Source organism: Rhinolophus ferrumequinum, chromosome 4 (assembly GCF_004115265.2).
Source record: "Rhinolophus ferrumequinum isolate MPI-CBG mRhiFer1 chromosome 4, mRhiFer1_v1.p, whole genome shotgun sequence".
Lineage (NCBI taxonomy): Eukaryota > Metazoa > Chordata > Mammalia > Chiroptera > Rhinolophidae > Rhinolophus > Rhinolophus ferrumequinum.
The window spans coordinates 44,877,984-44,892,588 of NC_046287.1; the positions used below are offsets into that span (position 1 = coordinate 44,877,984).

At 42.3% G+C, this 14,605-nt stretch overlaps 1 protein-coding gene across 1 annotated transcript in view; it reads left to right on the forward strand.

Moving 5' to 3' along the window:
- UBAC2 (UBA domain containing 2) overlaps nt 1–14,605 on the forward strand; it is a 156,515-nt gene that overhangs the window by 118,353 nt on the left and 23,557 nt on the right. The window contains exon 7 of the mRNA XM_033104386.1: nt 5,082–5,327. Coding sequence (XP_032960277.1) covers nt 5,082–5,327 — 246 coding nt within the window. The remainder of the gene's footprint in view (nt 1–5,081; nt 5,328–14,605) is intronic.

Consider the following 14,605-nt stretch of genomic DNA (forward strand, 5'->3'; position numbering starts at 1 on the left):
AGTAATGTGTAAATGTAAGGTAGTATAATAGTAAATGATACCCTCTTGAAGCTTTTGGTAGTAATGAGGTATAACTTAGGTAAAACTGAATATACTTATTCTTATCCCATCTTCTCATAGACTAGAGTGGTGTGATGATCAAATATTTATAGAAAATGAAACTCTTTAAGCTCTTTATATTTTAATCCTTTGTGAATACCTAAAACATTTTACAATAGCACTTTATTTATTTGACAACTTGAGATCGTGCTGGTTGGTGTACCAGAGGCATGGAAGAACAGGTGAACTCTATCTTTTCATTATATGGGAAAGTATAAGCTTAGGACTCAAAAAGTGTGTCTACTGGCAACTTTCCAATTTCCTTGAAAAGTATCTAAGATAACATTTATTGTTGTGGAGCATTCATTCATTTGCCATTCTCCTAGCAAATAATTATAGGATAGTTAACATGTGCTAGGTGCTGTTCTAGGCACAGAGGCCAAACAGTGATCAAAACCAAACACAATTCTTCCCCTTCCAGAGTGCACATTCCAATAGGAAGGAGCCCTTAGGATTGAAATTTAAGCAAATAAGCACAAAAGCCTGATTTTATTCCTGCCAGAATTTACAGTAGTGTATTTGTGTATTACTGGGAAGGATATCTTAATTCTTCATAGGATGGTCTTACTAAAATTAAACACACAATTTTGTAAGTGTGTATATGATGGTGGGAGCAGGGGTAGAGTAAAGATGGGCAGGAAATTGAAAACCTATTATCAGTTTCTTGAAGGAATCTATGACCTACTCCCCCCACCAAAAAAAGAAAAAAATTAACACCCACAAAATTGTGACCTCCTTAAGTACAGGCAACAACTATGCATTTTCATTATTTTTTCCTAATTTATTTAGGAAATGATTGTATATGTCTTTTATGCGAAGATGGGTTTATTATATATATAGGTACAACAGATAAGACGAAAAAGTGGCACAGTGGATGAGGGTGACGTTAAATGGAATTATACTCTTGCAAGCTTCCTATATTTTATTTGAAGTAATTCAGTATCAACTCTAAACACATTGTGATAAATCAAAGATGCATTTTGTAATCTCTAGAGCAAACACAAAAAATGCCATGAAATAATTGCTTTAAAAAAAACCCAACAAATGAATTGAAATAAAATATTCAAAAGTATTTGTTTAACACAAAAGAAAGTAGGAAAGAAGGGATAAAGAACAAAAAAGAGGTGAGACAAAAAGAAACCGAATATCAAAACCAATTATATCAAGATAAGTACGTTAAATGTAAATAGCTAATCACTTCAGTCGAAAGGCCGAGATTGTCAGACTGGATTTAAAAGCAAGAAACTGCTGTGAACTATCTATCTACAAGACACACTTTAAACACAGACACAAAAAAGGTTGAAGGTAAAAACATATGAGAATAAACATCTTTTCATGTATTTGTTGGCCATTTGAATTTCCTCTTCTGTAATTGCCACGTCATCTGCCTTTTCAATGGGGTTGACTGTCTTTTGTTTATAAAGTGATAGAGTTCTTTACATGTTCTGAACACTACCTTTGTTCACTACAAGAATTCTGAGTACTTCTCCCAGGTTATGACTTGTCTTTCACTTCATTTATGGTAACTTTGGGCATACTGTAACTTTTAAATTGTAAAAAATAAATCAATTTATGTTTTCTTTTATATTTTGTGCTTTATGTTTTTTATTTTAAAATTCTTCCCCATCCCAGTGCCAAAAAGATGTGCCTTCTGTATTTCATAGGAAAACATTTACAGTTTTGTACATTATATTTGTGTCCTCAATCCATTGGGAGTTTCTATGTACAGTGTCAGGAAAGGGGACCTGTTTTGTCTTTACCTATAGCTTGTATATCCTTTTCCCTCTAATTTACCTATTATGGCTGTATACCAGGTGCCCTTGTACTCAAACGTTTGCTTATGTGCTTTTGCTGTTTAGATCTATTTGAGGAGCTCTACAGAAAAACTACACAATTTTAATTATCAAACTTTGTAGCATATCTTGAAATCTGATAGGCCTTATTATGCTTCTTTAAAATTACCTTGGCTATTCTGGATCCTTTATTCTGTATTTTTAAAATATGTTTATTGTAATATGTGACGCATACCAAATGTGCGTAAACTACAAATGTCGTGAAGCCAAACAAATCACTGTAACGTGAACACACCCATATAACGCCACGCAGGCTCCCAAGCCCATCCCTCATGTAACTGCTCTCTCCTGGGACATACGGTCATCACCTTCATGCTTTGCTTTGTGGTTTTCTCACTCAGTATAAAGTTTAGATTGATCCATTTACAATCAGTGGAATCATAATGTGTGCAATCTTTGTGTCTGGCTTCTTTCTCCCAACATTATGTTTTTAAAATTTAAACCTTAAGTATTCCATATGAATTTTAGGATTGGCATTTAAGTTCTAACAAAACAAAACAAAACAAAACAAAAAACCCTGTTACGATTTTATTTTTAATTATATTGAATTTATATACTAATTTGGTAAAAATTAGTATCTTAACAATTTTGCATCTTCCTATTCATGGATGTGTTATCTATATTTATTACTGTGGTCATTATTTTTATGTCCTTTATATAGTTTATTTAGTTTTCTCTCTAAAGGTCCTACATATTTTTTCATTAGTTTTATTCCTAAGTATCTTATAGTTGTTGTTTCTGTTATCTGCCAATAGCTAATTGTTTTACCTTTCTAGGCAATCTGAACTTTATCTTATTTTGCTAACTCCTAAGGATTTCTGTTTTACTACGATGGATCTAGATATAAATTTCATTTTATTCTCCTTCATGGGACTCTTGCGTTTTCAATATGAGGATTTATATTCTTTATTAATTCTGGAAAACGCTCAGCTATTATCTCTTGAAATATAATCCCCTCTCCCCATATTCCCTCCGTTGTCTTCTGGAAGCTCTAGGAAATGTACACGGAAGACCTCTCAGTCTGTAGCATCTGTCTGTGCAGAGCCCCAGGCCTCCCCACTGGGCTGCTTTCCTGGCTTCCAAGCCTCTTTGATCCGTGCCCTGCAGAGCTTTATCTTCTTGCTGTAGAAGAGAGAGGGTAGATGGGGGCTGTGCTTACTTAGTTAGCACAGGGAGGAAATATGGCTGGTTGCCTCCTACAGAGTTAGGCATCCTGTACTCCCCGCCTGCCTTTCACAGCACCTGATGCCTTTAATCTCTCAGCCTGTCCCAGCTCCTGGCCTCTTGCTGGCATTTGGATTTGCCCTTCTTCCCATATGCTAAGTGATTTGTAATTACAGAGTATGTTTTCCATTTTGTTGGTGTGCTTCAGGATTACAGATGCTTTCCTGTTTTATTTAATGTAGAGTTTATTTCTGTTTTCAATTTTTGTTGTTTTGTACTATTTTTGAGATAAATGGAATGAAATTATTTGAAACCAAGTCTTCTACTATTCACTCTTCCGCCTACTCCAGTCTGTCGTTTGCTCCCATCACTGCCCTTAAACTTTCCTTATAAGGTCATCAAAGTCCTCCATTTTTCCAAATCAATGGGCATTTTACTCTCTGTCACACTTGAACTGCTTTAAACATCGATGACTAATATTCCCACCTTAAAACACTGTTCTCTTAAATTCACTGATACTAAACTCCCAGTTTGCCTTCTGTTCACTGGCAGCCCCTCCTCAGATTTCTTTACTGGCTTCTCCTACTCTGTCCCCCAAAATGTTGGTGTGCCCTGGGATTGATGTTGAGTAAATCCTCTTCTGTCTTCTGTTATATGTCCGCACCCTCATTATTTCATCCAGTCCCATTGTTTTAAATGCCATCTAATGCCAGTGACTCTCAAATCTTCATCTCTGGTTCCTTTTCCCTTGAGTTTCAGATTTATGTATCCAACTACCCACTTGATATCTCCACCAAGATTTCCCATCGATACTCCCAAGCTCATTCCTGCATTGCCTTTGCAGTTTGCTCCGTCTGAGATGTCCTTCCTCCAGTCCTTCAAATCACTGGCACCCCACTGTCCTTAAGATCCTCACTCAAGTGTCACTTCCTCTGAAGCTTCCCTGACCACCTAACCTAAAAAAGTCCCCTGCTTTAAATCACTTTATTTCCTTTATAGAGCTTGTCTGGAGTTGTTTTATGTGTTTGCTTGTTTACTCTCTATTCTCTGTGTTGATAACTCTTACCTCTATAAGACTTGGACCTTGGTGATCTTCTGCTGTATACTAAGTGCCTAGAATAGTGCCCGGTAGATGGCAAATGCTCCATAAATTCTTGCCTAATTAATTTTATTAATAAAACATCAAAGTGTACTTTTCTCCTATTAGACAGACAGTTGTCAAATATGCTCTGATTTGGTATGAATAACTTCCTATCCTAAGAATCAAATTCATAAAATTAAAGATTTTTTTAACAAAGGAATAGCCATACTCATTTTTACCTTGAAAACTACAGACTGTCTTTAGACTTCTCTTGTCACATAAATTACCTTAAAGATGGAAAATAGGCTTGTTTTTAAACAGAATTGTTCATTACTATTGATGAAGATTTTAAAATCTAGAAAAATCAATGCTTGAAAATTTTGTTCAAACACTATAAATTTTAGATTGTCTATTTTCTGGTAAATTTATGATATGACTGGGTCACCTCATTGAACATCAGAGTTGTTTTCTGCCAATATCTCTCTCTCTCTGATGGCCATATGCCAATAAGAGTAACCACAGAATTGATACAGTGTGAAAGTGTTTTGAGAATCAGATCTTTTATGGCTTTTTTAAAAAATGAAAGCTTTGTTTTTAAAATAGTTTACCAGTACTTTGAGTGTGAAATGGTTAGCATTTTGCTTTCTCTTCTAACTTAATAAAAACAAATTTGTTTACTGAGCAAATTAATTTTTATGTTGATTTGTACTACTTAGTATTCTGCAACTTGGTAGGAGTTTTGGTTATCACCTAACTCTGCTAAAATGAAGAAATATATATACCATCTGAAGTGTTTTGTGGTTATTGATATATCTATGTTCACTATTTTTATTGTTTACATTTTTATTACATTTAAACAATCCAGATGGACTGTTTTCTTTTAGATTTCTGGTGTCTGCTACCACAGCAAAATGTTACAAATTCATCAGGTGCTCTGCATCCCCAGCTGGATGGCCAAGTTCTTTTCTTGGACGCTTGAGCCCATCTTCTCATCTTCAGAACCTACCACCGAAGCCAGAATCGGGATGGGGGCCACAGTGGACATCCAGCGACAGCAAAGAATGGAACTGCTTGATCGGCAGCTGATGCTTTCTCAGTTTGCACAAGCAAGACGACAAAGACAGCAACAGGTAAACAATAATAATAATGATGAAAACTACTTGGTGGCCTAAGGAAACTTTTCCTCTATGACTGCATGTGGTAGAGACTACATTTTATTTCTATGCATTGCAACGTGGATATTTTGATGTGGTTCCAAATAGAATGTAGGTCTCTATTAGTGGTTATTCTTAGTTTTTTGTTTTTAAGGTTAAAAAAAAATTAATTGCAACTGAAAGATTGGTCAAACTGGACATTCTTGTTCCACTTCTATTAGATAAGCATTATTTCTTAGAGAAACCCAACCTAGTTAACAAGACGTGATATTTATCTGTTTTTATAATCTTGTAAAAGCCACAGTGCCTTCCTGTTAAAATGCTTATTATCATGTGCTCTGGAGTGAAGAGCACATGTAAAACTTCTTGATTTTTTTTGGTTGAAATGGAGAGAATATGAAGGTGAGAAAATTTTCAAGGGAACAACCAATGAGTAAATCAAATAAATGCTGTGTTTGCTTAGCCTTGTTATAAATCATCAGGAAATATTGAGCATTTATCTATAGTGAACTGCTGTATCTAAACATTCTGACACCGCACTTGTCTTTTAAGGGTTACTGTATGTCAGGCTGCCTCATACCTGATCTTTCTCTGACACTTTGCTGATCCAGCACAATGGCTCTTTGTTTCTTGTCTCCATCTCCTTTACCCTCCAGGGTATGGGGGAGGGTACCATTCTTTCTTGCCATCTCCCTATCTCCTTCCTGCACTGGGTGTGAGAAGTAGGTCTGCAGACCTTACAGTGGGTCTAGAGAAGTGAAATCAAGTGTGCCATCCCTGGTGTCCCATCGGAGATCTGGGTCCCAGAGTTTATCTCTGAGGTGGGAAGAAGGGGGCCCCTTATCAGTGGGTTGAGTTTGCAGCTGAAAGAGAGAAGTGAAAGTTGTTCTGGCACATACAATAAACATACCCATCATATAGTTAAATATGGAGGACAGACATCTTAGAGAGGTCAAAGCTGGAGGTTTAGATCATGGAGTGAACTTTGTAGGCATGAGAGATGAAAGCAAGGTGCTAGATGAGTTCTGCCAGAGAATTACATTTAAGATGAACACCGGCTTTAGACAAAGCCTTGTATTTAGCAGGACAAGGCGGTAGATCCTTCAAGGAAACAGAGGGAAGAATGAAAATGAGAACTCGGAATGATCAGTGTCTGAAAAACTGAGTAATGGTGAGTATAACTATTTTCCAAGTAGAATGAACAGAGCTATGAGGGAGAGAAAGAAGTAGGGTAGGAGTCTGAGGTTTCTGGATTAGGTAATGGGATAGATAGACCGGTGACAGCATCATTTCACCTACATCAGAAGAGAGATTTGGGGGAAATAAATCGACTGAGCTACCTTTGGAATACCTGGGAGGAGAGTCCCCAGGAGATAGTTATGGGTCTTGTGCTCAGGAGCAAGGCAGAGAAGTTGTGTTTCTCAGGCTGGCGTCAAGAACACTTCAGGATCAGCATCTTTGAGGGAGGGGTAGGGAAGAACAGAGGTAGGCTCGGAACAACTGTGACAAAAAAGGCCTGTGCTAACCTCATGGAGAGCTGTGGAGTGGGCAGAGCCCTTACAGAAGTCCCAGATTCAGACAAGGAGCCGAAACTAAACCTCCACCAAGCCGTCATTGGATGCAGGTTGCAGATCTTGGGCTGACGGGCTCTCCTCAGATGCACGCTGTCCACAGGGGGTGTGTCCTTGAGAACTGGCAGATGCTAACACCCCTGGCAGCGGGAAGATTGAGCACTTCAGTTCTGAGGGAAGTGGGGGATCTGGGCAGCGACCACAACATCCACCCCTTGAGTGGCTTGGACCTTCTTAGTTTACGTAAGTTCTCGGAGTGGCTCCTCCAAGGTTCCAGCGGCACTCTTTTCCTGGAAGGTTAGTGGGACACACTGTATCCTCTCCTGCTTGGGCTGGACTCAGGGTCACAGTGATCATCACCTCCCTCTTCTCCTGTTCACTTGAGATTCCCCTCACTCCTGGCTGGAAGGCTGACTTTGGGAGGTGATGCATAGCTTCAACCTGCTCGCCATGCCCTTCTCAGGCTGTCTGCTGCACTTGTCCATTTTTCCCGTTACTGTAAAAATTGGGCAAGGGAGTACCAAGAGATGCCCTAGTGGATCACCTGGGTGCCGCACATGTCTTCCCTCCCCCCTTTTGTGCCCCCAGCCATACCTTTTCCTGATGACCAGGGCTAATTACTCCTGCCAAGATAATGACGCCTTTCCTTGCCTACTGGTTTTTGGCACAAGAGCCCAGAATGACTGGTTAACAGCTGTAACTTAAAATGTAACCGCATTCTTGCTTTGTCTCCTGATGGAAGTGTCCCTCTACCGTGAGCCAAGTTCATGAACCCATGGAATCTAGAGTTGCAGGAACAAGAAGCCTAGATTCCCCAGACGGGTCACTGGGAGGGAGGGTATTCAGGGTCACTTCTTCCACCCCTTATCCCCAAGATCTATGTGTTTGTCGTGTTGAGGACACAGCGCCCATATAATGGTTGTTGATTTAAGGTTTATGCTGCACGTTAGGGCTTGGAGTGCCAGCCTTGCAAGGTGTCATCTCCACGTTGGTATTTCACACCTTCCACTCGCTGTCTCATTAGTCTGGCAAGCTGGCAGCTCCTGAGTCGTAGGGTATGTGAGAGGGTCCATGTATTTCACGGTCTTGCCACTGCTGTGCCCACTTTGCTATAAGTGGGCCTCGTGGTCTGATGTGATATTATTTAGACCCCTGGTCAGTAGATCAAGCATTCTGTCAACCCCCAGAGAGCAGTGCTGGCCGACAGAAAAGGCATACAGACTTACAACCTCAGTATCAATTCCAGTTAAAATGAATTACTGCCTATATTAGTCAACTCCAGTTGCCATAACAAATCACAGACTGGGTGGCCTAAACAACAGAAAACCATTTTTCCCCAGCGTTCTAGAGGCCAGCAGTCCAAGGCCAAGGTCCTGGCAGGGTTAGTTTCTGCTTGGCTCGCAGACGACCACCTTCTTGCTGTGTCCTCACGTGGCCTTTTCTCAGCGCGCGCCCCTGGTGTCTCTTCTTATAAGGATGCCAGTCCTATAGGATTCGGACTCCACCCTTATGAACTCATTTAACTGTAATTATCTCTTCAAAGGTTCTGTTTCCAAATACAGTGACAGTGGGGGTTAGGGACTTCAACCTCTGAATTTTGGGGGGGATGTGTTTCAGCCCATAACACTGCCTCTACCAGAACAAAAAGGGCCCAGTAGAGTCTGCCTGGCCCTAAGTTACTGTGGGTTCTCCTGGAAGGATGGTGGTGTATCGGGGCTCAGCAGTGGTCTCTTGCTGTCAGTAGGTAGCTTCGCCTTAGAGAGCGGGGCCTGTGCATAGCCCGCAGCCCTGTGACCACCGCTCTGTTGCTGTGCGCACATTGGGGTGGCCAGTGGTAGAGGCTGGCTGATGTCCATTGGCTGAGCCTTCCTGTCGCCCTGTTCTGTGGTAGATGTCCACGGTAGACATTGACCAGCAAACCAGAGCTGTCGCACGTCGTGCCTATTCCTCAGCCATACCTACGTGCCTCTTCCTCGGGCGTCCTTATCCCCCACCTTCCCGTCCTCTGACCAACCAACCAAGTTATTCACCACGTCCGGTGAATCCGTATGTGTTATTACCTCAGACTACTTCTCTTTCCACACAAAGTGGATCAGCAAATGCACTGTCCATTGGGAGGATTTCCCATCATCACTATCTTTCAAGGTCACCCCAGAATAGAGCTGTCGTGCAGCCACGGTCCATTTTCAGCTTTCACTTGTGTACTGAGCCAACCCATCTATGCACCAAATTTGGCCATTTTCTTCCTCTGTCACTTGGTCATGAGAGACCACCCCTGTGTGTTAGGAGGTGTGAAATGGGGAAGAGGTTTTGATGTAACAAACGTGATTAACGTGTTAACGTGATTAACGTGTTAACCACCTGTCAACACAGTGGTCTGACAGGCCTGCTGCTGCTGCTCACCTGTGCCCTCCGGCCCTGCTCATGGTGACCCCAGGTATACCACTTCCATTGGACGATGGACTTCTTTGGGTTCACCTGACCTTAGAACTTGGCAGGTCTCACACCTCTGACCACATGCTCGCTTCATATCCATGGTCAGGCACTTCCTATCCCCAGGGGTCAGCAGCAGTGCTTTGCTGTGTGTGCACACCCTTGCTCCAGGGCCCTAGGCTTGCTGCGGACTCCACATAGGGTCTTTCCCCACCAGATGCTTTGAAAACCATAGGACCTACCAGGTTGCACAGCCCAAACATCAGTGAATAAAACAGACCAAAATCCCTGCCCTCCTGGAGAGGATGTTGGGCACAGCTGGGCAACTGTGATGTCCTTTGGTCTGTGGCTCTACCCGTTGCTTGGCAGGCTCCTCCACTTTCCGAGGTTGGTCTTGTGCCCAGGAGGTCTGCATCCTGGCCCCTGGACTCCTGCCAGAGACCTTACGTTGACTGGTCTGCTGGAGAGTGAAGAGCACAGTATGTCTTTCATTCTAGGCTTACTCAGATTCCTCCTGATTTATTCCCAACATCAGCCTTGAGAGATGACAGCTATTTCCTTCGTGTCCCCTGAGGCGTGGGGGTACCATCTTGCCCAGGGACACACAGCTGCTGATAGGGGTGCAGGACTGGGACTCAGGTGTGTTTAAAGCCTCTGCCTCAGTCCTTCATTGTGCTGCCTCCCAGTAAGGAGAGTGTGTCTGTGAAAACGCAAATCTGCTGTTTCACTTCTGCTAAAATCCTTCAGAAGCCCTCTGTAGCTTTCAAGGTAGTTACAACTCATTACACAAGACCCCTTTCTGCTTCTTAGCCACCTCCCCTCCTCCGTCCCCATGGGCAGCCCTCAGGCTAACCGTGATGAAGTACTATCTGCAATGTGCCATAGCCTCCTTGTTTCTCACTTCTTGCCTTCACATGTGCGCTTTTCTCTGCCTACAACAAACTTCCCCACCCTCACCTCCCATCCCTTCACACACACAGGTTTTGCTTGCCTAACTCCTCTTCACTCTTTAGCATTCCTTTCTAATGTCCGTCCTCTGGGCAGCTTTTTCCAGCCTCCCAGTCAGAGCTGATCGTCTCTCTGTTCCTATGGCCCCTGGGTGTCTCTTTCGTGGCACTCACCTGTCCTGCCCCTCACTATTGCTTTACCACCCTGTCTCCACCAATAGTGTGCCTTGGGGTGGGTGGAGACCTGTTTTTTTTTTTGTTTCTCCAGTATGTGAACAATGCCTGGCAAATAGTAGGAACTCACATATTTCGGGAATTAATGACTAAATATTTGTACAATAAATACTTACAGAATTACCTCACGTGCTGACGCCAGGTCAATAGTCAAAGCTGGAAAGTATTACAGTATCTTCTGTGAGGACAAGTATGGAGCAAACCATTAATGACAGCCCGAGACCCATGTTTAGAGATTGCAAAGAGGAGGAAGAGAAGGAATGCCAGGGGAGGTGAGGAGAAAACCGGGAACGTTCAGTAGCAAGGGAGCCTGGAGAGTAGAATGTTCCAGGAAGACTGGGAGAGTGGGCGTTCAGCATATTCAGATGCCGTTTCTCCTCCCTACAAAGAAAGCCAAGATGAGATAATAGATAACGACCAGGAAAAAGTGTGTAGACTCAGCAAGAATTGGTTTACTTTTGAAAGGCGCTTCAGTGGGAACGCAACACACTAAGCAGTGCTGCGTGGAATGGGAGTGGAGCAGAACGAGTGCCCTTCTCTTCAGATCAGCTGGCCCCCTTCTTGGACAGCACTGTGGCAGTCACAGCTGTGTTCTTTGAAGTCAACTATGACGTTGTTTATACTACTGACAACATTTTAATATGCTCTATAGCATATCCAAATCCCAAGGCTCTGAAGGACAGTGAACAGTGTGACTGACGGCTCTGTCGACCTTGCTTCATCTGGAGCTTGTGACCAGAATGCTGACAGGGTGGGAGTACAGGGTCCTTACGTTCATCGTCAAGCACGGTGATGTGATCTTTCTGGACACCCCCTCAGTAGCTACTACCCAGAAGCTCTTGGATAATTGTCTCATGGACTCTCAGTAAGAAAAACTGAGTTTACTACATAATGCTGCAGTTTCTTACTTCTATTTCTCACCTACCTCCATACCCTTAGTTTTCGCATTTTTCTGTAAATGTATATCGGGGCGGCGTGTTAGATACACTTTACTCTCAGCAGCTCCTGGCTCTCAGATTCAGTCCTCTTCCCCGAACGGAGTTGCTGGCTCCATGGTTGGTGACATCTCAGAGTCATTTTGGTACTTGCAGCTGTGGGTTATTTTTCCACTGCCGGGGCCATTACATAACTTTGCACAGGTTGTGTTTTATTTGTTCAGCAAGTGGTGTGTGAGCTCTTGAAGGACAGGAGCTGTGTTTTACTTATTTATGTCTCTTTTAGTTCTGCTGCAGTGCACAGCCCTGACAGAGTGAGTGACACTACCCTGACCTTCAAGAACTTTGCAGCCCACTAGGGGAAGATAGAGGAGTCGATACTAAGTGCTAGGTTTCTATTGGAGTTTGTATGCAGCAAAACAAGAGTCCCAGTTCTCCCTGGGGGACTCAGCAAAGCCCTGTGTGGTTGAGGGGAATCTCAAAAAGGACAACACTGAGATATGCATTTCAGGCCTAGGGAACCTTGTGGGAAAAGCACAGGGCTTCCACACAGCTGTGGGAACAAGTAATTATATTCGCCTAAGCACAGGGTTTCCCAAAGGAGGAGGCAATGAAAGATGAAGCTCGGGAGAAAGCTGAAGCCAGGACATAGGGGTTCTAAGAGTTGTTTTCCCTTTGTCCTGCAAAAGGTCGTGAGTCATTGAAACCTTTTAAGTAGGAGAGTAAGTTCGATTTGTTTTTAAGAAACATTACTTAGGCCATAATATGAACGATCAGTTGAAAAGGTGATACTGGAGAAAGAAGACCCACTGGGAGATGATGAGGGCTCTCGGTGTTTTCAGGATATTCGTGGCGGTGAGGTGGAGTTTGCTCACTGGATGATACTAAATGGCCACAGTGACGCTTTGCAGAGCCGCTGTGTTTTCAGATCTCCAGAGCAGTCATTGAAATCACCTATAATAATGAACATCTGAACAGTGGGGTTGCTGCATGAGTCTCCACAACTTCTCAGCACGTATTTCCCTTCTTTTGCTAGTCACAATGGAAGAAGCCATATGCTCACAATAGAAAAGCAGCAGGATAGAAATGAAAAGAGCAAGGAATTCTCAGTTAAGGGATCAACCTTGGGTTGACAGGGAAATCTTTATATAATCTATCTAACAGGATTGTCATGAGGATAAAGTAATTTACAGGAACCTGCTTTATATACCAGAAAGACCTGTCAAATATTAGTTATTATGATAGCACTGAGCATCTGTGTGCTGGTCTCAGTAAGCTTAAGACAGTCCTGATTTAGAAGCTCGCCTGATAGTTCCTGCTCTTACAGACTTGTCACCTCTAGAACAAGGGTCAGTAGACTATGGCCTGTGGGCCAAACCCAAAGCGGAGAATGGCTTTTATATTTTCAGTGGTTCTTTAAGTACCTACATAATATCTTTGATTTTGCCTCTTGGTCCTCAAAAATCTAAAAATTTAACATCTGACCATTTACAAAAACTCTTTGCAGTCCCCTCTTCTAGAAGATTTTGTAGCAGGACACTTTCAGAACAACTCTTTATTAAGAGGCCTGAATTCTCTCTGAGTTTTGGTCATCTGCGTTTGTGCGACCGCCATTTTTTCTGTTGGTTGATGATGATTGTGATGTTGCAGACACACCTCGTTTTACTGCTCTTCGCTTTATTGCACTTCACTCATGTTGCATTTTTTACAAATTGAAGGCAAGACCCTCCACCAGCAAAAAGAGAACGACTCGCTTTATTGTGATACCCGCTTTATTAAGGTGCAATATCCCCGAGGTATTCCTGTATATACCACAATATAAACTTGGTGATAAAACTTCCCATAAGGTATTTCTACTGCTCCACTCTAAAGTAAATCTCCATTTACTTTAGAAGTAGAATTAAGGTGAAGCCCACTATGAATGCGTCAGGCTTGGTAGAAGCTAAGTGGGAATTTTGTCAAATCAGTGAAGTCACTTGGTGCTAATTTTTTCGTGACCTCTTCACTTGATTGGGCTGCCCAGTGTTTCCAGGCTCATGATCACTGAGCCGGCTGGTAGACCTGCAGGGAAGGGCGATGCGGATGCCTTCGGCGCCTCACCGTTATGCGCATATGCGTTTCAGTTGTTTTCTCAGCGTTTGCTGGAATTGAGTTAGCTGTGCTTATTCTCTCACCCTCTCTTAGTAAGGTTTTGTGGCTGTGAAAATTGTTTCTCTCTTTATCCACCCCAGCAACAGTTGTTAGGTAACATCTAACATGCGTTGTTATGAGTCACATCTGCCTTGCCAATCGTGAGAGTTTCTATAATTAATCAAGTATTTTTAATTTAGTAAAGTATTTTTAGTGTATTAAAAGTGCTCTCAGGTTCTCAATATATGTTTAAGGTTTTTTACTAGCTTTATTGAGATAGAATTCACCAAGCTATATTCACCTACTTAAAGTATGCAATTCAGTGATTCTTAGTAGAGACACAAAGTTGTACAACCATCACCATATGTAATTTTAGAACATTTTTATTACCAAAAATGAAACTGTACCCATTAGCGATCACTCCCCAGTCCTCCCAACTCTGTAGCCCTCGGCAACCACTAATCTGTTTTCTGTTCCATAGATTTGCCTATTCTGGACACTTCATATAAATGGAACCATACGTTGTCTGGTTCCTTGTGACTGGCTTCTTTCACTTAGCCTCATGTTTTTGAGGTCCATGCATGATTATCCCTCATGTGTTTACATAGTGAGCCCCACCTGCTAGACCTTCATGCTGACACGTGCCATCCCATCGAACCAGTTTCTATCATTGGCCCCTTCATCTGGCTCATTCTCTGGGTAAGCTTCTTACTCACCTTTTGGCATCTCTCACCAATATATAATTTCCATTCACATCCTTTCCACAAAATATATTTAATGTTTGGCCAGGTTCTGGGGAGTACCACAATGAACAAGACAGCATGACCCTTCCTCTCCCTGAGCTGAGAGTAAAAAAAAACCAGCCAATTACAATAAAATGTCATGAGGGGTCTTCTAGAAGAAACTCCTAGCCCAGCCACTGAAGGTCAAGAAGTAGTGTCTGGGGGAAGTGAAATGCATTCTGAGTGGAGCCTGAAAACGATATACATGTATGTGTGTGTGTG